At 39.5% G+C, this 27536-nt stretch overlaps 1 protein-coding gene across 4 annotated transcripts; it reads left to right on the top strand.

Moving 5' to 3' along the window:
• The first annotated feature begins 372 nt into the window (after window positions 1–372).
• SPPL2A (signal peptide peptidase like 2A) lies at window positions 373–25826 on the top strand. Of its 4 annotated transcripts, XM_063412179.1 has the most exons (17): window positions 373–604; window positions 4303–4422; window positions 5636–5818; window positions 6548–6637; window positions 9949–10082; window positions 12230–12381; window positions 13131–13227; window positions 14544–14645; window positions 15259–15340; window positions 15599–15673; window positions 16292–16348; window positions 16504–16557; window positions 16987–17086; window positions 17920–17997; window positions 18321–18481; window positions 20561–20594; window positions 25063–25826. In XM_063412179.1, exons 1-17 carry the CDS (start codon window positions 551–553, stop codon window positions 25092–25094), a joined length of 1605 nt encoding a protein of 534 aa, XP_063268249.1. In that variant the 5' UTR covers window positions 373–550; the 3' UTR covers window positions 25095–25826. The 4 variants fall into 4 exon arrangements, with proteins under 4 accessions (XP_063268249.1, XP_063268251.1, XP_063268248.1 ...); XM_063412181.1 differs by lacking the exon at window positions 16504–16557; XM_063412178.1 differs by lacking the exon at window positions 20561–20594.
• Window positions 25827–27536: the final 1710 nt, after the last annotated feature.

Genomic DNA, 27536 nt, shown 5'->3' with positions numbered 1-27536 from the left:
TTTCTTTTTCAAGAGCACACAACGCGACTTCCTCAAGCCTGTGTTACAGACCACACTTTGCTGTTTCTTGTACTTGTTGCTCTCCCGAACGAGATCCTGCTATCCTCACCACACCTCTCTCCCATGGCTCTGGGAGAGCTGGACCGAGGCGAAACACCCGGATTGCTTTGTGTCGGGAGACGTGGGGCACACGCAGCCGCTTCTTCTTATTGTAAGAGCTCTGCGGAGTTTTAGTGAGCCCGTCAGCACCCACAAGACTGGGAGCTGCTGGCGGATACCCCGACACGCAGCCCGGGAGCACACGGACACGGAGACACAGACACGCGGGGCGGGGACGCGCAGCTCCGCGCCCGCCCGGCTCCCGCAGCGCCGCCCGCCGGCAGCGCCGCCCCCGCCCGCCCAGCCCGCCGCGTCCCGGGACCGGCCCGGCGGCCGCGGCGGACGGAACAGGAAGCGGCGCCGCGCCGGGAGCCGGGGAAAGGCTCCGTCCGCGGGGGCGTGCGGCGCCCGAGCCCAGGGAGGCCCCTCCCCGAGCGGCCGGCGGAGGACGATGGGGGCGGCCGGGCTGCTGCGGGCCGCGCTCTGGGCCCTGCTGCTCCCGCTGGTAAGGACGCGGGGCCGCGCTGCCGGGCCGGCCCTGGCGGATGGCGCTGCCTTGTCGCTTCTCTTCCCTGCCGGCCGAGGGGCTCCGTCTGCCCGGTTCATCCTCCGGGCACGTTGCCGGGAGCTCGCCGGCCGCGGGCAGGGCCCACGCAGTTCCCATCTCCGGCGGCAGGGCTGGGCTCCCCCTGCCCCGAGCGCCTCGGGCCGGGCCGAGTGTGGCCCGGGGGGTTCGGGCCTCCCGGGCGCGCCTCGGGCGAGGCCTCTCGGTTCCCCTCACCGGGCCCGGGGAGCTCAGGCCGGGCCAACTCCGGTCACGCCTTGGGAGTTGAGATAACAACGGGTGCCTGCGTGGATAAGCCTGGTGTTTAAATTTGGATGCGGGGAAGGAGGAAGCTCCTAGTGTGTGTATGTGTCCTGACTTTTGCCTCGTTCCGCTTCAGTTTTGGTTTCGGTACGGCACGCATTTGCAGCTTTTCCCTCTCCGCAGGTGTACATTGCCGTGGAAATCAGGCACACCACCTTCTGCCAAATGGGGTAGTGAAATGGGGAAGTCAGAAACCTTCATAACCTGCTTAGGCAGTATAAAGGTTATATATGCATTAAATGCTGTTCCACGAAATTGTTTTGTTGTGGAGGTGTTTTTGTTTACTTAATTTTAACAGAGTCTATCTTGTTTTGGTAAGACAGGATGCAGAATGCTTCTTTCCTATGTAGGAAGGCACCATTGGATATGCCCAGCAACAGGTGCACAGCACAGTATGTTAGTACCTTGAGAATGCCTGTGGGGAGTCTCCCTTGCTTTTCCTGAGTCCCACGTAGCTGTCACTGATGTGATGGGGTTTTCTGAAGAGTGGCTTTGCTCCGTAACCCAATGGTTTCCTGCTGCTGACAAGGGAAGGGGCTTCTGCCCTCTTATAAGACTCCAGGCCCTGTGTCCTGCCTTGTTCTTTGCTCTACAAATGCAGTTGTAGCAGTGGTGAGCATTGGACCAGGTCATTCTGCCTCAGGAGCAGTCCCTTGACATTAGCAGCATTGGGAGCTGGGTTTGGGGAGGGATCACTGCTGCTCTCTGAGCATGGGCTCCTGTTCTCCTGGGCCACAGTGCCTGGAGGAAGGGAGCAGGGCTGATCTGTGTCACACAGCCACTGGCAGAACAAAATGATGGTTGTTCTATTCATGGCTATTTTTTCCCTGCTTTTTTGTGTTTCTGTGGGTTTAATGTTGTCACTTGCTATATACAGACTACCTGTTCTCCAGTCTGTATCTTTGAGTTTCTGTATGTCTTATCTAGGTACCAATTGTGATGGATGTCGTAAAAATAGGCTTGGTTGGGTCTCTGTGTCTACTGGTTCATCTGATTTCCTGTATTCCGTGTGGTGGGGTTACTGGTGCACTCCAAAGCACAGCAGTCAACCAGGCCTATATCCCTGTAGGGACAGGGACATGTTTGAAATGTTGGAATTAATTATTCTCTTGGAATATTCGGGATTAAGAGCAGAATGAGACTTCATCTCTATTAAAGATAAGATAAAAGATTAAAGGTAAGAAATTATACAAAAAAAATTTAAAGGTGGTAAGGGAAGGAACTATGATGAGAGAACTACCTGTGAGAAATAGGAAGGAATTTGGAGGTGAGGGGCCATTGGGAATTGACTGAACCTGAAGTGAAAGGAGATGGTGATGCCCTTTTAGGTAAGGACCGCTGTCCTGCCTCTTCTCCATGTGGGAATGCTCTTATGCCAGAGCAAATCAGCCTAGAGGAGCAGGTTAATCTTCTCAAGAGGTGTTCTTGTGATCACATACTTAAGTCTTGTTCTTAAGTAACAAGATTGAAAACGTGCTCGGTGAGAAGTGTTAGCTTTGTGTGTGTACTGAGGAATTGTCCAGTGGCACAGCTGACTGCAGGGCCACCTACCCAAACCAGCAACCCTTGTCTGCTGTGAGAGGGTGCTGAGGCTATTAGGAAATAACAGGACTTCAGCTGGATGCAAGAGGGTTTCCCTGGGGATGTTCCAAGTGAGGCGCCTCATGTAGCATTTCTTTTAATTTTTAACTTCTAAGTGCTGTCTCTGGAGCTCAGCAGTGCATAGGTGTGGGTACACGTCATGCCCAGGTCCTGCCTCCCTCCACCTCGTGAGGATGAATTGCGTGCCCTGATTAATCCCCAGGGAAGGGAAGCTTGCCAAACAAAACATGCATATCAAATAAGCAAGTAATCACTCCTTCTAGGTAGATTTATGCTTGTGTAGCATTAACACTTGATTTCCTAGAACCCAGAAAACACTTATTATTCTATTTGGTGAAGCAGAAAGAGCTTTTAATGGATGTAAACCTCTGGGGTTTGCACCTGTTTGAGGTCTTTACTGCTTTTAATTCACCATTAGTTTGTACTTCTAGGTGAATGCACCTAAGAGGAAAGCTTGATCATTTTAGTGCTGATCATAAATCATGGGAACAATTTATTTCAGCTGACAGCTGAAGAACTGTTCTGTATTAAACAGTTAATGTGCTCAGGCCCTTTGACACAGTTCTCCCAGCAGATGTTCATGCGCTGGGGCTGATATAATGGATTCCTCTGAAGAAGGTTTTTTGCTATTCAAACCAGGCAGACTTAAACCTCTGCAACAATATCGTCACATGCTTTTATTTTCTCTCAGTTCTCCCTTGCTGCAGAATACAGATCTTTTAGCTTGAGGAGAAATGCCTCTCTAGCACTGTTAAGGCTTAGCATTGTGTATCAAACTGTTTGGGCTTCTACCCCATACCCATGCCTACTTCTAGCTTAATATGTTAGTGGTTTTTTATATAAATACGAAATTTACAGCAAGATTTTTTTTTTAATTCTGATGATGCTTCTTGCTATTGAGGTCAGTTTCAAGACAAACAGTTGAAATAAGAACATTATCTATTTTTTATTATGGTGACACTTCTTTAAGATGCAAATAATGTTTATTTGTTTCCACTGCTTTGTAGCTGTAGCTGCATCTAATTTTTAGTCTGTTAATTTATCCATTTAGTTACCTGACCTTTATTTATGCTTGAGGAGAGGTATACATTCCTAACATTATCAGAAGTTTTAAAATTCAGCTGTATTTGTAAATAACAGGAATCATATTAGGTGAGGGACTCTAATCTTTAAGAAACAACTTTATTTCCTTGACTACACAGATTCTTCTTAAGGTACACTAGTTGGTCTCTTTGTGTTTACAGTAACTTGACAAAAATATTTTGGGAATTGTCATATGATATATATGCATGATACATATAATCCCCTACTTTATTAGTAGGGAAAATTATAGACTCTGGGAGGAAGGAAGACTCTAGAACTTCATCTCTTTTCCATGTACTGTTCTAATTGCTTTCCATGTAAAATTTCACACTTTTTGGAGGGCACTAGATGGAGAATCTGAAGTCATTTGCGTTGGTTTCTTGCTCGTATTCTGCTTGGTGACATGAACTGTACATGTCATAAATACACTGTATTTGCAGAGAGGATAAGCAGCATTATATAGTAACTAGGTTCTTACTAGTTTTCCAACCTGCTCACAAGCTCTCATGGAATCAGTCATTATGTAAAATTATGACTTGAGTACATTCCTTTTCTTCTAAGAGCTCTTTTTCTTCTTAAGCTTTTTAGAAGAATGTTTCCATAATTGATATTCTGAACTTGGTGTAACTCAGAACACTGATCCATTGCAGGTAGCTGCTGATGAGGGGATCCTGCATGCCTCTGGAAGTGGAGTGCCTCCAGTAACTAAGGATTACTGCATCATCTACAATTCTAATTGGACACCTCTTCCAAAAACCCTGGACAATGCTGTAAGTAGCTTGTAGTTATACTTTTTAAGAAAACTGGAATGTAGTACGAGTTTGGGTCAACCATAACTGGTCTTCAAAATTTTAAGTTAAATATGTGCTATGCTGAATATTTGCCATTTTTGTTCATGTTTTCCCCTTCCCCCCAAATCACTCAAAAAAAAAATCTGTAGTGAACATTTCTATCCTTTAAAGAGTTGGCTTCTAGAGTTTACAAAGGGAATACTCTCTCTGTGCTTAGAACCAGGTTTTGCATTTATATGTTTATTTATGTGTTTATGTATTCATTGTACCCTGTTAATTTTTTTCCTTCTGATGTTATCCTTATGTCTAAGGATATTATATTTGGGACTTAAAGTTCTGTTTATTTGTTAACAAAATTGGTGAACTTCTGAAGCTTTTTTTATATTGACTCATCAGTTTGATGTACTGTTTAATTGTCTTGAAAACAGGTGGTGTAATAGGAGATTATCTGAAATGTACTGTCATGCAATATTTTCTGAGTGTGTTGGTATGAGGCAGCAATAAATGTTCTTTAGGCGTTCTTATAAACAGGAAATACTTTGTCTTTGGGAGAGATGTTGTTCATTCGCAGACTAACTCAATGTAAGACACAGTAAAAATCATTTATCTGCCCCAGATGTCTTTGCTGTGCCACTTTGGCCACTGGGATGCCTTGTCCAAATAAGGAAAACTGACAATCATTTTAAGATAATTGTCAATATGAAATTAAATTTTGAAATAAGGAGATGATGATGATGTAAGTAATACATTATTAGACTGAACAGCTGGTTTTAAACAAGTATTGTACTTTGGACCTCTGGTTATGTTGTACCCATCAGTGCTCTTTTGGCTTGTAAAGCCTGGAAATATCACAGTGTGTACACTGGATTCCCTTGAACTACAAGTAGTGATTTTTCTGTGTAATCAGTTTCTTATGTTAAAATTGCAATACCAGCTACTGCGAAATTGCACTTAGAAATAGCCAGATTATTTCAGCTCTGTGCTGCTCTAAATGTCCCTCAGTATTGCAGGATGCAGGAACTGCTGCTGTGATTTTATATTCCTGAATTAATCATTCTTTTCTGTTACACCTCTTCCTGGCAAATCTCCAGTTAAAGAGCATAGTAATGTAGTCATCTGTATTAAGTTGTTAAATTTGTAGTATCAAATTTCCAGCTTTAATCACATTCCTTTTCTCCCTCTTTCTCTGCAGACTTTTGGGACTCTGGAAAACCTGACTTCTACAGTCCTCTGCAGTTCAGCTGAAGTTCCTTCTGGCTCAGTGAAAGACAAAGCAGTTGTAGTGATGAGAGGAAACTGCACTTTCTTGGAGAAAGCAAGAATTGCACAAAATTTGGGTGCTAAAATGCTGTTGATTGCCAGTAAATCTAGGCTGGTAAGTTACAACAAAGTTTCCTTCTGTGCTGAGATAGGGTCTTGTCTGGCCCCATGAGAAGCCCCAAAAGCAGAGGAGCCTGACCACGTGTGGGATTCCAGCACGAGACATTTGTCCTCCCCACAGAGCTGTGCTGGCAGGGCTGTGCAGTGCTGGCTTACATCAGCTCAGAGGAGCTACAGCTGAGCTGGATTCTTAAGTGTTCCTTGTACCTTCAGACACGTTTCTGAATGCAAATACTCGTCTTTACCATTCCCTAATTTTAGTGCATTCTGAACTCTGTGTAAATTTAGACATGCGTGATAAAAATAATCCAGGGAAATGTAATCCAAAACTGGAAATAAAAAATGTCTTATGAGATTTCATTGCTTTTTTGTTCTCCATTGCAGCTGCAAATTGTATGTACAATTATGTACAATTTATGAATTTGTGTGATTATCACAAAAGTTCATCTTGTTTTAGAAGTGTAGAAATTAAAAAGTTTTGACTATCCCTTGTAATATTATTAAAGCACAAGAACTGTATGAATCCAGATCTGTTGGTAGCATCATCTGGTTTGATTTAAGTACATCCATGTTTATTAAACTTCTGCAAAGGGTGTTGAATGAGCTTTTTTGGTTTTTACCTTCCTACAAATGCACTGAAATTGAAAGGATAGTCTGCTTTTAGGGGTCTAACCTACTTTGTAAATAGCCTCAACATACTTACCACTTACACTTTTCCTTTTAGTCTGCTATTTCAGATAACAAGACTGATTTTGAAGATGTGACTCTTCCAATTGCTCTTATAAGATATAATGACATAGTAGATATGCAGCTGGTAAGTAACAGAACTTCAGCATGTTATGATTGTATAAAGTTAGGTATTTGAACAAATAGATTAATTTCAGGTCAGGTCTGGATGCCTGCCTGATTTGCATGTGCTTAGATACTGCCTTCATTCCTAAGAGAGGATGGACATTTAGGTGTGGGACTACTGGTCTTCCTAACCAGGTGAACAAGAGAGATTGATTGATTGATTGATTGATTACAGCACTGAGAGTGGGACACACAGTACTTAACTGGAGATGGGGAACCTTAGGAGTTTCCTGCTGAACAAGAGAAGCTGTTTTCCAGTAGACTTGGATACAGCTGCAGGTGCCTGACACAGATGAGGAGCTGTAGCCTGAGAGGGCCGTTCCTTTAGTGCAGAAACTACAACAGCTGAGCTTGCAGCTACTGGCACCAGAGCTTTCAGGCAAGCAGCACCTGAGCAGGCTGGATCTTGAGGAAAGACAGGTTTTTTGCCTTTGCCAAATGATAATTTCCCTCTGTATAATGTGACAGGAGCAGCTAAAGAGTGGTGAGGCAGTGTAGTTTGAGTTTCTGCTGGTGAGTTGGTGGTAAGATGCCAAATGCTTGTTATTAAAATGCAACAGCTGTGGTATCTCCTACACTTTATAATCAGGGAAGTTTGTTTTGGGAGTATTTGGAGTTTCTTTTCCTCGGCATGTAATGTTAGGATAACAAAATATTGCACAGGATTTTAAGGAAAACAATATCTTTTCTTCGGTGTGGCTTTTTGTGTTGTTATTATATTGTTGTTTTGGGTTTTTATTTAGCATTGAATAGTTTTGCTAAGCAGGAGTTGCATTACACATGTTTTTTCTGGGAAGAGCAGAGGCTGACACTGTGTAGTCTTAGCTTCTTGAGTTGAATTTGCAAGCTCACTTCACCATTTCTGCTCTTAATCTTCAGAGCTGCCATGGGAGGTTGTTTTAGGTAAGTATGCAAACTGAAGCTGCCTGGATTTGTAGGACTTTGGTTGTTTACTGTTGTCATTAACGATAGGTACTTGCTGAGCACTGACATAGCTGAAGGTTTGTGCTGTCTTCAGCCTGCCACAGCCTTGATAAGTACTGTAGATGAGTTCAGGTTGTCCTCTGTCTTCAGATTTGTTTCTTCAAGTCAGATAAGTGTTGTTTGCTTGCTTGAGTGATTTTAGGATGCCCTACTAACGTGAAAGGGAGCTGGGGCAACTTAGATCTGGATCTTCTCTGTACTTCTTTATTGCCCAGTTATGCTTGGAATGGTGTGATGCAGAATCACTTCTGTGCAGCTGGAGTAACTCAGCAAAGCACCTCTGCTGTAGCTTGGTGTGCCAGGTGATGTCTGATACTGTTGCTGAATCAAAGAATTCATTTTTGTCTTGTAGTGAGACTGCCTTCATAAAAGTAGTGAGGAGCACAGCCTAGACTACAAGTGAACTTTCCTGGTTCTGCTCTAGTTTTTTGCCAAAGCCTTCTGTCTGTCACTGGCAGCTGTTATTTTGAATGATATGCACTGCTTGGAATCCAGCAGCCATTCTATGCTTCCTACTACAGCTGCATTTCTTGTTTAACTCTTTGAAGCTTGCAGCTTCCTCCTGTTATTTAGAAGAGAGAGACAGCAGCACTTTGAGAGCAAGTAGTTCATATAAAAATTCTTTTTACTTGACAAGTAAATCATCTCTGTTAGCCTTTGTCATTAGAGCCAGGTTTGTTCAGAGTCTTGATAGCAATAGCAGAGTGTTACAAACCTTCTAGCCAGTGGACAGCAGATTTGTTACCTGATGCAGTCTGTTTCATTCTGGTGCTCCCTGAGGAAGTTGAGGCTTAGGAAGTTTTTAGTGAAGAGAGGAACGATAGGAGCAAAAGGAAGCAATTGCTCTAGATTCTAATGTGAATCATACTTTGTGAGATTTATGAAACTTAAAGAAAAAACTGGATTAAGATATATTGGAACTGGATACTAAAAATGTATAAGCCTCTTAGGGTTTTGTTTTTTGTTGGTTTTGTTTTTGGTGGTGTTTGTTTGGGTTTCTGTGTGTGGTTTGTTTGTTGGGGTTGTTTGTTTGTGGTTTTGTTTGGTTTTGTTGGTTGATTTGGAATTTTTTTACATAGAGGATGCTGTAATTTGAATAGGATTTCTTTCTCTTTAATGTTATGTTCCACTTCATACAACTGCAGTGTTTCACTAGAATTTAATTTTATTCCTTGTTTTCTGAACTTCCATACTTCAGGCAAAAAGAATGATTCTGACTTCTTTAGCCTGCAGAAAGGTTATTATCTGTAATTAGAAAATTTAGATGTTGAAATGATTCAGCTTTCTTCATATGTGGCCACTGTATCCCACTCTGCTACTGGGCTTCCCATTCAGTCTTTCTAGTGCCAGTTTGATCTTTCTGAAGCCAAACCTGTCTGGCATGTTCTTCTCTCTCTTGCTTTTATCTCACATGCAGACTATAAACAAATCTGGGGCTTTTCTCTGCATCTCTGAAGTTTGTTCTCACTGCACAATTATTTTAGATGTCTGGATTTACTTTGACTGCAACAGCAAACTTGTCTTCCCTTCTACTTTCCATTTCTTGTCAAATTATCATCCTTTCTTGTTTTTTAAATCTCACCTTTCAGTCAAATGAAAGTACCTTGGTTTTGCTTTCATTTTTTTTTGTACAATTCAGTATCAGTTACATCTGAGTGTTCTCTCCCATTTTCTTCTGCATACTTCAGCTATTGGGTTTTTTTTTCCTTAGGTCTTAAATATTTTAAATAGCATGAAATTTCTTTTTTTTCATTTGAATGTTTGTGTGAAGCTGTTGGTAAATAACTTTCTGCCACCTTGAGCTGTCACTGTGTTCTGAAGCCTCATGTCTGTATGTGAACTGAGTTTTATGGTTTTGAGAGCTAGAGGTAGATCTGCTGATGCCTCAGTGGACCTGTGAGCTTGCATTTCAAGGTGATTGAATTAGATGTGCTTTCCTGCAGAGCAGATGTCTTTGATAGCACTAGGTATATTTTGGGGAGGCATTTGGGCTAGAGGCACAACTCAGAAAGTTGTGGAAAGAATGCAAAGAGGTACCATTTTCTCTTGTGCTATCTCTGTATTACACAGGAGCAGTAATAGACTTGTTTCCAAACCTGATCATCCTGAAAGGTAGCATGGAAATCATTGCTTCTTGCCAAACATGACATGTCTTGTGCAGTGAGTTGGAAACTTCCTCTCAGCATTGTGTAGATTAAGACTAGGAAATCACGATGTGCATCTTGTTGGAAAATAAGCAATATAATTTCATTGTTCTCCATATGAACCAACTTGTGTGTTATATTTCAGGTGCTTGGAAATGAAGTTAATGTGACTCTGTATGCACCACCTTTGCCAGAGTTTGACTACAGTATGGTTGTCATCTTCCTAATTGCTGTATTTACAGTGGCACTGGGAGGCTACTGGAGTGGAGTAGCAGAACTGTAAGTTTGTTAAATCACATGGACTGTTTGACTATGAAAACTGTTTCACTATGATCAGTGAGAAATTATTTTGTATTAGGTTGGTAGTTAAAAAATTAGAAGATCTAAGTGCAATTAGCTGCTTTGTCATGAAATGTTTCAGCACTCTGAATAACCTCTGAAAAATCACCAGAGGTCTTTGAGGAACCTCAAGTATTGACTGTAAAAGTCCCTGAGGGATAGTGCAGCTCTTGGGAGGAGGCATGAGTTAACATTTTGACAAATTACCAACCACTCTGTAACTAGCATCATAGTTCTCCAATATCCTGATTGAAATTAGGTATTTTGGTGACACCTTTCGAGTGCAGTTTTTCAGGAGGTGAATACTTACTGTACATGGAGTGTGCACTGGCAGGGATGTGCACAGCTGCTGCATCCAGCTGGCTGTGCAGCACTCCTGTCACTGGGAGCAGTGGGAAGCACAGTGTGGTTGTCTGGCTGGCTCCAGATAAAGTCCAGCCTGGCTTATCTGCTTCAGCTCCGTGTTTTATCTGGTGGAGCTACAGAGCCGTGGTGGCAGCAGCAGCTCTGGGACTGGGCAAGGACAAGGAGGCAGCAGCAGTCCCTGTGGGGGGAAGAGCGAGTGGCAGTGCAGAATGTGGCACAGGCAGGGGAAACAAGGGGTAGTGGGGCTCTCTGCACTGTCCTTGAGGGGTGTGCAGCTTTCAGTGATGCACAGAGTTGTTATTAGTCTGGGGTTAAACTGGCTGTAGCTGGCCTTTGAGCATGGCTTATTCTGAGTATTTCTTGGGTGGCTGTGTATGCTAAATGGGCCAGTGTGTGTTGCTACCTTTAGAGTCTCAGTGATGTTCTGGTGCTTTGCTCCCCAGAACAACAAGGAGAGGATTGTATGTGATAACAACAGCTTCCTTTTTCCCACAGTTATGTAAATTAGCTATTTTAAAGAGATTAAAGAAGTAGAAGGAGAGGAGGTGTGTGTTTCTTTTTTTAAAGGTTGGATCTGATTATGCTTCCTTTTCACCCTGCAGTGCTGCAGGGTGTGGCTGCACTGACTGCTAAAATAACAAAATGTGGTGCTGTCTCCCATATTAAAAATACCTAAATGTAATTTATTAAACTAGTTAAAGTGCTCTTTCATAAATCTAGGGCGAGCTTATTTTTTTAAAAAAGCTGCTTATTCAAAGCATGTCTTCTGAGAAGGTGATTCATCTGACAAGGTGCCCTGCTCCTGTGGGTTATTTTCTTTTGAAGGGAGCTGCTTCAGTGCTGAATTCAGCATTTGGTAGGTAGGTCCTGGGATTCCTCAGGAACGTGCTATCTGATGGGCAGCTTGCACCAGGTCTGTACTAAAGAGTAGAAGGGCTCTCTGCTCAAAGAACAAACACAGCAACTTAAGTCTCTTTATTTTGCATGGTGAGGTATAAATACAGAGTATGTATGCACAGAAATCTTACTCCCAGTGAAAATCCCAAATTATAGCACCTCTCTTTCACTTACTCTGTAATTATGAGGTGTAAGAGTAAAAGAACTAATACTTGGCTAGCTTCATTCTGCTAACTTGAATGGGTTTTGCAGACATTTAATGTCTAGATGAGGTTTTAAGAGCGTGCAATACCTATGATTTTGATTTATTGTAGACTATTTAATATTTAGACTATTTAATATTTAGACTATTTAATATTTAATATTTAGACTATTTAATATGTAGACTATGTAATATTTATCAGATTGTCTACGTTTAGCCCAAAAAATTTTGTAGTTGGAGGTGAGGCACTAATAGAGAGCTCAGTGTGTACATCCTGAAAAGCAGTTTAAGAGTGTAGTACTACTTTTCTTCACATGGATCAGGGTATTGGTTGGAGATGCTCCCTTAAAGTTGGCAATTACCACACCACTGGAAAGGAGCACAGTTAATCTTTTCCTTGGGATCTGTGCTAGGTTGGAAGTGCATATCTTCATTAAAAAATGGAGAGAAATTCAAACAATAACCATACCATTTTCTATGGGTTTAAATCTAATAATAGTAGGAAGGACTAAACTGAAACCATGTCATTCTAAATGTTCTATAACCATCAATTCTGGTCACAGTAAAACATTTTCATAACCTGTCATCTGAGGTAAATGTGTTTGTTGTTTTGTTGTAACAGTGAGAATCTGAAAGCAGTAGCAAGTCCAGGGGAGAGAGAAACCCGATGGAAGAAGGAAGAAAATGTTACTTTCACACCTTTGACAGTTATCTTATTTGTTGTCATCTGTTGTGTCATGCTGGTTTTACTTTATTTCTTCTACAAATGGTTAGGTAAGAAACAATGAATAATTTCATTTGACTTATTTTGCTTTGACATTTTTCATTGACATGATCTTACAAAGTGTTTAAGTCTAAAAAAGTAGATTTCTAATCTAAAATGAATATAACTTTTAAAATTATTCTCTCCATGTGTGAGTTGAGGGTTGAAAGGATGCAATTGCTACTTAAAGGAGAGTTTTCTCCAGCTGTCTTAGAAAGACTGCCTTGTTAATGCTTGTTCTGAATGAAGCTGTGTGGAAGAGAGGTGACTAATTATGAGCAAAAGAAATCCATGATTTATGTCAATGTTCTTGAGAGGATGGCAGTGACAACCTAGTAGTGTTTAGAGTTTGCTTGATGAGAACACTTTTTTTCTAGTTGAGGTTTGGTGTTTGGTTTTTTGGTGAGGATCTGGCTAGAAAGCAATTCTGATACCTCTGAGTCAAGTTTTTGCTTGATGAGAACTTTGTCATGGCAGAGACTCAGAGTTCAGCATTTTCCATCCTCAGCTGACTGTGGTTTAGCACTGCTATAACTGTTAACAGTTTATATCATGGAGTCATGGATCCTCAAGGTTAAAAGAGACATTCAGGATCATTCAGTCCAACTGTCTACTCAGTACTGTCACTGCAACCCTTAAACCACATCAGCCGGTGCCAGTCCAAACACCTCTTGAGCACAAAATATCAAACGTATGTTATTGTATTTATTTGCTGTTTTCTATTTTTTTCACTGGTTCCTATCTTCATTGTTTTTTTTAGTTTATGTTATAATATCAGTCTTCTGCCTGGCATCTGCGATGAGTCTGTACAACTGTCTTGCAGCATTAATTGGACAAATCCCATTTGGGCAGTGCAGGTATTGTGCACCTTTCACTTATTAAAAATGACAGGTTTTCTCTGCGTGTTTTCTGTTTGCTACTCAATGCAGTATGAAAATATTAAAACAGTGTGACAAATTGTTTCCTGTATGGTTTTATTGTGTGGGATAGTTACAAAAGAAAATTACAAGCTGCTTTAATAAATAAAGGTATCTGCAGCATACTCAGCAGTTAAAATAGTTGTAGATTTGCTACATTACCTTTATTTGAAAACATTCTGTAATAAAATTTGAAAGGCTCTGCTTGGCTGTCTGAGCTTGGTTTTACAAAATTCTGGTTATCTATCATGTGTGCTTATTTTGTTCATCAGGGATCTCTGTAAGGGGAGGATCTTGCACATTTGATCCTGTTTGGAGCAAGTATTGTGCTGTAGGCAGCAGAGGAGTTTTTCTCTCTTCCTAACCTGTGCTGTACCTGCCAATTTTTAACATTCAGCACAGACAACACATTGCTCATGTCACCCGTGTTAGAAAGTGGTGGTTCCAGTCCTCCCTTGGGTGGTTTTTAGCAGTGCACACACAGCTGCTTCTTGCCACTCTGAGTTAAATATCCTGCACGTATTAGGGTGTATGGGAGTGTCCCTGTTTTCCTTCCCTGCATTTTCACTTCTTCACTGAATGTTTAATGCAACAAATGGTTATTTTTCCAAGAAAGAACAATGCTTATGAATTTGGAACCATGTGAATCATGTGGTTTGCAAGTTACTTAGTGTAGGATATTCATGTCAGGTGATCCAGTAGCCCATCAAACTTAGTAATCAAGTAGAAAAAACCAGGTTTTGTGTCAGCTGCAGGAGAGGCATTACTTCTCAGTTATCAGTTCAAAACCTGTCAGAAAATTGAGTATATGGTAGAAATGGATATTGGCTCACAATTTTGCAATACATAATTACTTCATTTTTAACCTGCTATTATATTTCCTAAAATCGATTTTTCTCGCCACTACCATTTTGTGCAATTACGACACGGCTGTCCCTCCCCGACATAGCTGAGGTGGTGTAATTGTTACAGGACAGAAATGGATTAAAGAAACTCCTCTGCTTGCTGCCTTTCCTGGATGTGTTTGCTAGAATGAGGACAGGCCATCCAAGCCCTCTTGGCATGTTTTTAGTGCAGCCCAGAAAAGGATTGGTGCTGCAGTTGTAAGAGCAATGCCACCTGAATCTGTACAGAACAGATGGGCAAAAGAGAAACTCTTGGGTTGAGAACACCTTGTCAGCTTAAGGATGTGTGATAGCACAGGTGTGTCTTGGCTGTTGCAGGCTTTCACTTTTAATTTAATTATTTTCTTTTAGGATTACATGTTCCAACAAAACCATTGAAGTGAGGCTTATTTTTCTTGCTATATTCTGCATAGCAGCAGCTGTTGTCTGGGCAGTATTTCGAAATGAAGATAGGTAAGTGGTGCATTCTGACTTAAGAGTAAGGTGAACAATTAGTGTTAATGAACTTCCCAGCATACAGCTAATCCTAGAGTGCAGCATCCTTCTAAACTCCAATGCCAATTTCAAAAAAGTCATGAAAGTATTTTGAAGCTTTGAGCATGGGAGTAATAGAGAACAAAGCAATGTAAATGAGCTGTGGGGTAATTTGAAGGTACAAAAACCTATGAAGATGAGGAAGAACTAGCTTGATTGCTAAGGATTGCCACAGAAGAAAAGAGGTGCAGAGTAGCATAGGGAATAGCTCTGCTCAGCAGTAATGACAACATCCTTGTGTTATCAACACTGTTTCCAGCACAAATCCAAAACAAAGCTATTGTGAAGAAAATTAACTCTATCCCAGCCATTACCAGCACAAACAGTTATCTATTTATGATCAGAGGCTGGTCTAAATTGACCATCTTGAAACTAGGACTTCTGTGGTTTTAGTAGCAGTAATTCTGAAAAACTAATTTCTTGCTTTTTGAGAAATTTTCCATGCTGTTTCCAGAAAAATCTAGATTCCAGCAGCAGTTTAAACAACCTGTAAAAATGTATTGTTTGGTTTTTTGTTTTTGTTTTTTTTTAGGTGGGCTTGGATTTTGCAAGATATTTTGGGAGTTGCTTTCTGCCTGAACTTCATTAAAACACTTAAAATGCCCAACTTCAAGGTACTGTAAGTTGTTTACCTTAAGATAATATTCAACTGCCATGAATCTGCAAGTTTACTTCAGGAAGTAGATTTTCAATACACAAGACATATATATTAAACCCCATAATCTTTATAATTTTATTAATTGTTAAAAGAAACTAATCCTGTTCCAAATGTTATGTCAGATTAAAACATATGGTACAGTAATGGTACCAGAATCTAAATGTGTGATACTTGAAAACCCACAGTAATATTTTCTTCTTATTTTTTTTACCAGTCCTGTGTAATACTTCTTGGTCTCCTCCTCCTATATGATGTGTTTTTTGTCTTCATAACACCATTTATCACAAAGGTATGTCTGTGAATTTATTGCAAGAACAGAAGTGTCTGGTCATTGGGAGAGTATTTTTGTGTAACAGGTCAGTGCAGTGTTGGCAAAGTGGAAGAGCTGATTTCCATTTTTTTCCCATCTAAGACAACAGTGGCCTAAATTTTATGGCAGACACAAAAGTAAGCCATGCCCAGTTAGTGTGAGGGATAGTGTGTCATGAGAAATTACTGCCCTCCAGTTGTTTTCCTTCTTTTGCTTTAAACACCCATTTACTGGAATATGCTCTTGTGCTTTCTGCAGTGGTCACTTGCAGTGTGGTATGAATTGTGTGCAAGTGTTAACCTGCTTTTATTTTGAAGCAGAAAGCTCATGGCAGAAAAAGCTGACATGTTTTTATCTAAAATTCCAGCTACATCTAGTGACTTGTTTGGGGTTTTTTAACATTATTTTAGGCTGGACTACATGTTTTTATTGCCACACAATGGAGTATAGTACTGGACAATACCAGTGCATTCCCTTTGATATTCAGGATTTTTCCAATCCTAAATTGTAAGTGGAGGTACAAGCAGTTTTGTAAATGTGGTATGAAAGTTTTGGTTCATTAAACCACTAACTTTTGAAAAATAACTTGAATTTCAGAATGGGGCAAGTATAATGGTTGAAGTTGCAGCTGGTCCCTTTGGAAACAGTGAAAAGGTATGAACAGTTGTTGTAATATGTGTAGCATCACAGTACTGACTCTGTAGCTAATTCATAGTGTGCTTTTCAGCATAACTTTCTCACAAAATATACCCAGCTTCTGCTATTTTCTTATAAGTATTAAATGCCTGTTGACTTGGGTTTGATCCTAGAGTGATGGAAACTTGGTGGAAGTCCCTGCTGAACGCTCAGCTCCCCATGAGAAAGTAAGGATTGTATTTCAGATACTGGATTTTTAAATTATTTCCTCTGAAAAGACTGTTCTTTTGGGGAAAACCTTACTGTCCAAATTTCTCTTTAGGGCCTGGATATCACTGATTAGTATTTTATAGTTAGGTTAATAATCCAGATTTGTTACTCTCGTTACATGATTAAATACTGTTTTAACTTTTTTTTTGTGTGTGCATATTATTTGTAAATATGAAATTCCAGCTTACCAGTTGCCTTAAGCTTTATCTACTTTCTATGTTTGTTTCTGGTTTTTACTTCAGGTTCTGCTTATTTTGAAGTCTGCATTAACGATAAATTATTTATATTTAAACTGTTTATTAATTCAAGCAACCAAAAAAAAAAAATCCAGAACACCAGAATGCTTTAGATGAGATTTATGTGGCTTCTGAAATAATGTTTTCCAGTTACCCGTGGTTATTAGAGTGCCTAGACTTGAACAGTCTGCATCAACACTCTGTGACTTGCCCTTTTCATTGTTGGGTTTTGGAGACATTATTGTCCCAGGTGAGCAAATGTTTTTGGTAACTGTAACTTATGAGTAAATATTTTGGTTTTTATTCTCAGCTTACTTGCATTGTTTATTCACAGGGTAATTACTAAATCGAATGCAGCAGTTTGCCTTGATCAGTCAGTGCAGATTACAACAAAAGCCAGAGTAGAAGAAGAAAGCTCAGTATGTTATAGAATGGTTATATAGTGAAAGGTTTCTTTTCTCTTGTACTGGATTGAGTAGATTCAAGTCCCATATGTAAATCCAGTTGTCAGTATTAAGTAAATTTCATTAAAATCATACAGAATGCAAATATTCTGTGACTTTGTAGGATTTTCATATCCTAGACAATGTAATTAGAGGTGAGGTAATGTAAAATGTTTTGCCAAGTTTTTCCATCTTTCTCAGAAGAGCTGAATTTGGCCATAATTGGAGTCTTGAGCAAATTACTTTATTCAAGCATGTGCAGGCAAAATTGCTGAATGTTAAGAGTGAGCATTAGAATCCTATTGAAGAAAAGGATTAAAAATAGGTTGTTACACTTCTGTATTAGAAAGCTGAAAATAGCACAATGTAATTAGGTTGCTTGAAAACCCCAAACCTCTAATTCCAAGCTTGCTTGGCTCATATTTCCATTATGGTTTTGATTTTCTAGACTTACTGTAGGATTTCTTAGACTGGTTCTTGTCTTTACAAAAAAAAAAAACTGGAAGAAGATAAAATACCACAATAGGAAGTCTTACTATAAATTCTTTAATGCTGCTTTCATTTGGAAAATTGGGGAGAAAAAAAATCATGACTAAACATCTCATTAATCCTTTTCCTTTTTTAATTTTTTCCCTTCAAGGGCTTCTGGTTGCCTATTGTCGAAGATTTGATGTTCAAACAAGATCATCTTCTGTATACTACATTTCCTGCACAATAGGTAAATTGTGATATTTCATGGCAGCTTTTCTAAAATGGCAGATCTAGATGGTTTTCTTCAGGTCAGGTTCAATGTTGTCAAGGATCTCTTGAGAAACTCTTTAGTGTGCCTGCTTGTACTTAAGGTGACTATTCCTTATGCTAATGAGTTGCTTTGAGAAATACAGAAATCTCTTGCAAATATAGAGCAGCTATTGTGTCTCTTCTTCATTTATATTAACAAGGAAAATATTGCTTAAAAAGAAATTCGGTCTTAGTAAGTGATTGACCTAATATAAAAATTCTCCTGTTGCTGATTGTGTGTGTGTGAATGTCCTTTTACAGCTTATGCTGTTGGCATGGTGCTGACTTTCATCGTTCTGGCGTTGATGAAGATGGGGCAGCCTGCCCTTCTCTATCTTGTACCGTGTACACTCATCACAAGCTCCCTCATTGCCTGGAGGCGCAAAGAGATGAAGAAGTTTTGGAAAGGAAGCAGTTACCAGGTAGGCTGGAGGCCCTGACTATTCTGTTGTTAATCCCTTGGAGTGTATGTTTCTCTGAGAGCTTGGTGATAGATCACCTGCAGTCCAGTTTTTGCAAGTTTTCCTGTGATCTTCTGGGACTAATAACTTTACTCTTAGAAAATCTTAGCCTAGTAGTTGACATGGCAGAACAAAGCTCAAGGCAGATGAAATAGCTGGTTCAGTAGTCAGGGAGGAAAAGTAGTTTGTTCTATCTACTTTGAAATGTTTTCTTGTATTTTAACATTCCTCATCTATCACCTTGATGTGGTATAACATGAGTCACTAAGCATGCAGACTCCAAACTACAGTAGTTCTGTATTAGAGGCAGTTCCAAAAAATTGGAGATCAACTAGAACTTCAGAAACTTTCCATGAATCACTGATGGCCTACATCATCAGGATTGTATGGAGCATGCAGGAACAAACTGCTGGGTTATATAACTGTTTCCTCTCACAGCACACACTGTGGGCACACTACCTTGGATATTGTGTATTTCCCCCTTGGTTATGTCTAACACTACCCAGGAACTGCAGTTCTTAAAATCCCACCTGTTGACATGTGCACATTTTCCCTGATGTGACTTGCTGGAGTAACTGGGTGTGCCAGCAGCCCTTGAGCTGGCATTTATCATAAGACAGAGCAGTCTCGAGATTATGTTCAGTATTATTTGAATTGAGGCACCATCACCTATACCCTAGGGCATGTTGAACTTGGAGCTAGGACGGTCTGTTCTGCAGGAAGGAGGATGGCAAGTTCATGGAGAATAGAAGCAGCTCCTGCTTTTTCAGCTTCTGGAGTGGAAAGTTTAAGTGGGTCAGTGGAAGTCAAGAGTAATTCTTGTAAAGGTAAAACTACAGGCACCAGCTCCAATAGTATTACCAGCAAAATGCTATCTTTTGTTGATCTAATACACTACACCTGCTTCAGCTGGAGGTTGGCCTAGGTGTGAAATTACTCAGGAGATTACAGCTTTAAATAAATACCCTGTTTACAAAATCAACTCCTCCTTTCATAGGTCCAGTGAATAGAAATGTTCCTCTGAAGGTCAGAATGAATTTGATTTACCGTGCATTTATATATAAATTGGTGACTGTTTGCTCTTCTAAAATAAACAAGGTCGTGTTTATGAAGCCCAGTAACTCTGGGTTTGTTGTGGGGAAAACACTTTGCAATTTATTTTCCTCACTTGAGTTCTGAGTAAGATTGGCCTAAGTAAATTTGGCAGGTCTCCTTAGCGACAAGAAATTTCTTGCACTTCTTGTAGCAAAACTCATACTTGAAAGAATTATGTTGCCATAGTAGTTATTTCATGTCCTTTCAACTGGTTTCTTGAAGGATTAAAACTACTCTGAACTTCAGCTTATTTTGAGTCAGATGACTTAATTTCTAGCACAATTTAAAATGTTGATTTCAACCCCCATTCCACCATCCCTGAGTTAGACTTGTCTGTAACTGAGCCTGCAGTTGAGCTCTGTAACTTTACTAACTTCTATTTTTCTATAACTTTTTGAAGAATATTTTTATACTCATTTTTTGTTCCCAGAGAGTGTTATTCAAGCTGCACTCCTGAAATGCTGCAGAGTTGATCTTTCTTATATGTTGTCCTTCTTATCTAAAACTGTATTTTGAACTGTCCTTACTGAACTTACAAACATGCAAAAAAAAAAAAAATCCAAGCAAACAAACAAAACCCCAAACAGCCCCAACCCACGCAGCTCCAGGGTTGAAATATCCAGATTTCAATGCTCACTCTTGGGGGAAAAGATATGGAAAGGTGTCAGAAGACAATATTTTGCTACATCAGTGATTGAGGCTGCATTGACAAGGGTGGCCAGACTTGTGCAGAGGTTTGCTTTGTCCTCATGGGAACAGAAAAACGTAGCAGAGTTATTACAGCAAAGTGTCCTAAGAATAGGGGTAGAGGAGCATGTACAGTGCAGGTGACTAAACTTCATAATAATAGTCCATTAGTTACCTTTTTGGAGTTTGGGTTTTTTCTGATTTTTTTTAATTGCTTTTGTTATATATGATTTTAATAATGGAATGAATTTTATTTAGGTATCGGACTCCTCCAGGACGCCTTTGCTACAAGGTGTGATTATGGCCTTCTTTTAATGCAACTTTATTAATCATCTTACAGTTTCTTTTTTCTTCTTTTTCCCCTTCTGCTTCCTCTTTTCAGTGTTTTTTGTATCTACCTCTTAATTTTGTATGAATTACTCAGTAGAAGAGGGTAGAAATGAAAACAAGATACAAATCTCTATTCACACTTAGGTCTTTTTTGGGTGTTTTTATTTTTTTAAAGGAGTGCAGGAAAACATAACATTAAGTAGCAATGAAGCTGTGATTCCTAAGCCTGAAGGCAGGCTTTGTCTGCTTCTTTACTCTCTTAACTTCCCAAACCCTAGGACTGTCTTCAAATATTTGCAGTTGCTGTTAGTTCCATTGCAGTCCTTCACCTGATTTTTCTGTGTCACTGCATAGATGTGAAAACCTGCTTAGTGCTAAACAACAGTTTTGTTGTTTTCTGTTACAATGCTGAGCATTATAAATTTCCTTTGGTAATGCTGTCTGCAGCCTTTCTGTCCCTCATCCTGTCTGTCTGCACTGCTTGCACTGTGCTGGGAGCAGGGACTGGGACCGGCTCTCGTGGCCTCAGCGAGGTTTGACCTTTCTTGGCAGCAGCTCATCACTGCTAACACTGATGGCTTTTATTTTTGCTGTCCACACAGCTTGCAGAGAGCACTGCAAGCTTTCAAATTTCAGCTTCTCGTGGAATTTAGGCATTTAAATATAATCTTGAATTATAGTTGCTGGAGTTACACTTCTATTTATAAAGTGTAGGGTGTCTGCTCTGAAGACAATTTGAGATGGTGAATTCTGCCTTTGTCTTAAATTCTCAAATAAAATGTACTTTTCTCATTAGCTCCTTTGTTCTAAGAAAGAGTACTTCAACAATTGAAGTCTCATTAAAAGCCTTAATAATAAAGAAATTAGATATAAACCAAAGATGATATTAGGAAGTGGGAGGGGTTGAGTGCAAATTAAAAGCAGATGGCCAGACTATTTTTATAACTTAGAATTCTTCTGTCCTGCTGTGCACACTCAAGTTCTTGGATAAGTTTGTTAGAATCACTTTCTTAGTTTCTACTTTATAAGTATGACAAATACTTGATTCCCCAAGATAGCTCTGAGGTCCCATAGTTCATAGCTGAGGTAATTTCTGTTTCTGCATAATGATGCAGTCTTAAATTCTAGTTATGCTCTGTGTGGCTTTTTTTATGGTGTAGTCTTGAGCTGTAATGAGTTGCTGCACAGAAAACACATTAACTATTCACTGAGGTGCAGAGATTTCTTGGAAGAGTAATGTTTCCTGCCACCTAACTGGCACTATTGCTGCTGTGAAGTGTAAAATAAGGATTTATCTAGGTTTCTGGATTGCTTATACTCCTCATGGATGCCTTCATGATAAACTAATTTCATACTTATTTTCCAGTTATTGATTTAATTTTAGAATACTGGTTTTTGTATCAGTGCAATCTGTGAAATAATTTTAGCAAAATCATGGAAAATCTAGTGCCCTAATGCAACTTTGAAGTCTTCTACATGGAGTAGAAGATGCAACTTGTTGGAGTTTGTCAGTTTGAAGTGTTTAGCACTTATCTGTATTTGAAGTAAAAAATCAACAGATTTGTCACTGGCATATTACAGCGTGCACCTGCTATTTAGTAAGTTTTATAATCACATTTTTAGATACTTGAAAATTCATCATAACTGGTAATGTTAAGAATTCCATGAATGCAATATTATTGTCATGAATCTTGCAAGCAACTTTGTGCATAGGTACTGTGTGTTCTTACAGGGAGAGATTTGTTCTGCCATTTCTGGTTTGGCTCTGTGGAAGTGTTTTTTAGGGGGGTGAGTTTGCTGGTTTTAGTTTTTAATAGTTCACCATGCTAGTAGATAGGTTAAACAGCAATGTTTTAGTTACAAAGCTGTCTTAACACCTCTCCCTTAAAAACTGTCAGAAATTCAGATTTGAGAGCAAAGCTTCTAAGTCTCTTCCACCTCAGAAATGTTCATGAGCTCTCCACAATGTACAGTCAGATTGCTTTGCCTTGTTCTTAGTTTAAAACAATTTTGTCCAGGATTGTAGCAATTCATCTTGCAGCTGGTTATCCTAAAGATTCCTGCAGCTTCTGCTGAGGCTTTTACAAGGGGGTTGTCCTGACAGAATCCACAGTGGAGATACGTGTGTGGACAAAGCTGCTTAAATGCCATCTCATACTTTCAGAGAGGCACCTGTTGTCCCTAGCTTTAAGTTGTGGGCTGTCCTTCTGTGTGGAGGAAAGATTAAAAATGGGCTGGTGTGGCTTTTTAACCTTGAAACATTTACATGAACACCCCCCCACACACACACACCCCCTTAGAATTTTACAAGACATTTGGTTTTAAAGTAAACTTCAAAATCTGATTATTATGTGGAGACTTTAAACTTTAAATACAGGTGCTATCTCCAGCATTTGTCCAAAAAAAAGTACATTTTTTGCTGCTTAGTGTTGTAGTATTACCAGAAGAATCTTTGACTTTGGAATACACTGAATTATTGCAAATACTTTTAACTCTTATTTCTGGAAGTATCTTGTCAATTTAATAGGAAAAGACTGTAGAAAATGCTTAGCAAAATAACTTTGTCTATGCCAGCTCTTGGATGATCCTCTGTAGGTTGAAGGAAGATATATGGCATGGCTTGATGTTATATGGTACTGTGGGGGGAGGTTGTTCTTGTTTTATCCTGGAAATGAATACTTTAATCCTCATTCAAAGGGGTGGTTTGAGTTCTGTAATTGTAGGGAGTGTTTTGCTTTGGGTGCCTTTTGATGTGGATTTTTGGTCACTGTAGAGGAAAATTCTGGACCTACTGAAACAGATGCAGAATTGTCATTAGCACAACGGCTGGGTATTCAGTGCTGGACTGAGTGTGTGCTGCTGCCCTAACTCACTCCTGAAGTCTCTTGGCAAGACTGGTGCCTGCCTTAGTTCTTACTGTCATGACTCTGGCACGTGAAGGGAGGGTTGTAAAAGACCTTTTCTGGTCTTAGTCAGATTGATATTGTGGCTACTGGGCCCTCCTAAACCTTCCCCAAATCCCACTAACTTGTTTTTTGGAACTGTCATCGGGGTTTACTGCACAGCATGCTGGTGTAGCTGGACTGTGAACCAGCTTGTATAAGGACAAATGCTTTTTATAAGGTATGTTGTGTCCAATGAAACAATTCTGGTGGCATAAAGGAAGGCATGGCAAAGAGCTGGGTCATAACTAGAGAAGAAGAGAAGTTATTGGAATAAGTCTTTTTACCCTGTACATAGAATTATGCCACACTAAAGTGTGTACAACACTGCAGTCTCAGAGCCTGGCTTTGTCTTGGCAAGGATTCTGAGCAGGTGCTAGTAAGACATGGAAATAATTGTGTGGAAATCTGCCCAGCTTAGATCAGAACCCACACAGTGAGCAGCTGTTGTACAGAAAGACAGGCAGGATATGCCACTATGGAAGAGCATAAGTAGGGTTTTGTACCTTTTGATGCTTAAAACATTATCTCTTGTCCTGATAATCCTGCCACCCTGGGCATATGAGCTCCTTGGCACATTTTGTTTTTTCAGCATTAGTTGTACTATTTCTGGCTTGTGTCTCTGGCTCTCAGCTCCCCAAACTGTCCAGTTCTTGGCCTCTTGTTAATTATGCTCAATTCTGAAGCCCTCAAACTGATGGTCTTAGTTTGTCACACTAACAAACATGTGTATTACCTCTGTAATTCATTTAATTCCTTGTCCCGGGGGAAAACCAGAGCCTTCATTGCCTCCAGCAGTACAACAGTGGATACAGAAACAGGCTGCTTTTTAGTCAGGACAACTACAAATTTGTCTTGAGTTATTCAGACAATCTAATCAGTTACATCAATGCCAAGTATAATCAGTCTCTAATAATCTGGTTTGGATTCTCTCCTGATGCAAGACTTTACAGTTCCATTTCCTTTATCCTTTCTGAAATAAAAGGAAAATTTAGAAAGAAATGTGACCACTACAGTTAGTTTTGACTAACTGTAACATAGGTAGCCTTTACAACCATGAAAAGAGAAAGTTAGTCTTTTCTGGTCAAGCTATTGCTTGCTACCTGTAAATGTCAGGTAAGAGCCTAGAGTATTACTTCCAGTTTTGCAAGCCATACGTTTGAAAAATTTGCTTAATCCCAATTGTTTTTTGTTCTCTGTATTTAATAATTGAGATACTTCTGACTCACTTTATTTTCTTGTAGAGGGCTTGGGTCCTTGGTTGGAGAATCGTTTTGTAGTGGAAAGCATTAGCTAATAGAGCTTTGATTGTTTGCCTTAAATACTTCCCTGAGCTATAGAGGACCTCCTAAATGTATGCTGCTAAAATGCACTCTAACATGTGTTTAATTATATTTCTCTTAGCTAACAAATGCTTTAGATCAATGGGGTAAAGGAGTATTTCTTTATAAAGAGCCATCTCTTTTCCTTTTTTTTTTCCTTTTTTAGATGATGGAACATCTGGATTACACAGGAAATGAAGAAAGCACAGCAACAGCCACTGAACAGCCTGGAGGACAATAATATGTGGGATCCTGATTTAAAATAGCATTTGAATTTTTGACAGCTGAATTACAGTAAATTTGGTGAAGTTTTACAATAGAGTGTTTCCCACTCTGTGTAAAAGGGTTTTTTATTCCTGCACCTATATTTTTATGGAAAATACTGTTAATACCATAAAAGTAATCAAAATAGAGTTGCATTTTTACAGCCAAACCATAGCTAGTAAAACCGTGCCTTATTTCAATTTAAATAAAAGGAGATTTTCTATGCAATTTTCCAACTGTGTTTCTATACAGTATATTTTTGTAAAAGTTGCTTGCCCATATCAGCTTAAGTGAAGTGTTCTTCTGAAGTTTTGATTAAGATTTGTCAGGTTTCTTTGAAAAAAAATAAAGTACCCTTCATAGGATTTCTTTCCAGATTTTGGATGCAGATTTGGATAGTAATTGAACTATAGCAACTGAAAAATGAAACTATAGTTCCATTACTACAAGTGATTCAATAAACAATGTATATGTCAATGTACATTGTGAGCCATAAAATAAATAACAGGGGAAATTGAGTGTGGGGTTGTAAACTCTTTCTCCCCACTCATGTCATGGAATCACTGGCTTATGCCTTAATTGTGAAAATTGTTAAGCTTTGATGCAAGTCTTTGGATTATAGACATTTCCAAACATTTGAAAATAATAAAAGAGGGGTGGTACTTACACTTGGTCCTGAAAACTTCTGTACAGCTCCTGGAATAGCTGACAGACAAGATGGTGTGAAAGGCAAGAGGTTTTTTTGCTCAGTAAGTGCTATTTTAAGGGATGGGGTAAAATGTTAACACCGGCCTGGTTCTCTCACCTGTTTGAGAGTAGATGTGTATTTGTGGTCTTCATTTGGCTGTGGATCAGTTCAGAGGGATAAGAAAGGACAGATTTTTTTTTTTACCTTTTGCATCTGCACCATACTTTTTTTTAAAGTATTTTTGAAAATTCTTTGCAATTGATAGACAAAACAGGTTTGAATAGTACTAGTAGTACCTGTGTTAGCTGAGACAAATGCATGTGTTTGTTTAATCCTAATTTGTTCTTGCTTTTAAAGACTTGGAAAAAGGATAAGTAGTTTAAATCATTAGTTTGCATTTAGAAGAGTTGGAGTTTGACGCCTGTTCTTTTTTCAGGAAACTGCAAATTGAGGGGGATTAGGCATAGAAAATCTGTACAGCTGTAATGCTAACACTTGACACCAAAGAAAACTGGAGAAGGCAACAAGGGGAGACCACTGAGTTCACTTAGTGCTAATGTCAGGTAGTTGTTAAAACATTTTTCCTATTCTTTAAATGAATGTCATTCCTATAGCAAGTACAAGTTCAAGAACCCTGGAGAAAACAACTGAGTAAGCACATGCTGGGCTGTGGCAATGGAGGCTTTCCTGCACTGCCTCCTTTGTTTGAAGGTCACCTCTGGACTCTTCTAGTCAGTTTGGGGCATGTCAGCTCAGGAAAATTTACCCTGATTAAATCTCGTTTAGCTAGATTTGCTTTGGAAGCATCTTAATTACGACAATTGAAAATCTGTATTGGCAGTTAACAAAGGCTTACTGCAAATTTACCTAATTTATATCAAATTGAAACTTCAGTTTGCAAGAGTCAGGAGCAAACAAACCAGCAGCCTGTTGTTGTTGCCATTCACAGAGATTGAGTGTGGTGCCAGTTGATACGGGTAAGATAACTCACCTTGTTTGCAGCTTCCCTAAGAAAACAGAAATTACAAGCAGTTTTTGTATGTGAGTAGTTTCCCACCCATGACTCGAGCTTGAACTGACAGCCTCAGAATACAGTGGTCATCTTCTGTTTTATTTAACTGGCATTTTGTAAGAAATTACAGCATACCTCAATGTTTTAATAGCAGACTGAAAATGTGTCTTCTGATGTGTGCTCTTTGACAAGCCCAGTATCTGCCAAAGTTCAGTGGTTTTGGAGAAGTTTCTGAAAATTTCAGAAGCAGATAAAGAAGTCATAACTTATTCAAAGTCATGTATGATTAAAAGCCCCCAGAAGCTTCACAAACCTCTGTGAGATGACTTCTTTGTCTCTTTTAAATCTTCCACATGGAGGATTTATTAAATTTTCAGCTATAAGTGATAACAGAATTAGTATAAATAAAGAAGACCTTTGGCAACATAAGTGTATTCAGCAGCTGGCTGTGGAAGCTCTGTCTTGTTCTGTGCCTAATAATGCTCCATACCTGATCATGCCTGAGGTTTCACACATGTGCTGCCGTTTAGTGGGATGTAAACTAACTTTTTTTCTTTTCTTTCAAATGCTTAGGTGCTTTGTTTACAAAAATTATAAATGGAGTTTAAAATTTTATATAAATAGTAGGTTAGTATTGACTACTGAAATGAGGTTTTCTAAGTTCAATAGAACTGAT

The sequence above is a fragment of the Prinia subflava genome, chromosome 15 (assembly GCF_021018805.1).
Source record: "Prinia subflava isolate CZ2003 ecotype Zambia chromosome 15, Cam_Psub_1.2, whole genome shotgun sequence".
Classification (NCBI taxonomy): domain Eukaryota; kingdom Metazoa; phylum Chordata; class Aves; order Passeriformes; family Cisticolidae; genus Prinia; species Prinia subflava.
The sequence above is the reverse complement of the archived record's forward strand: the minus strand, read 5'-3'. Positions and strand labels throughout refer to the sequence as shown.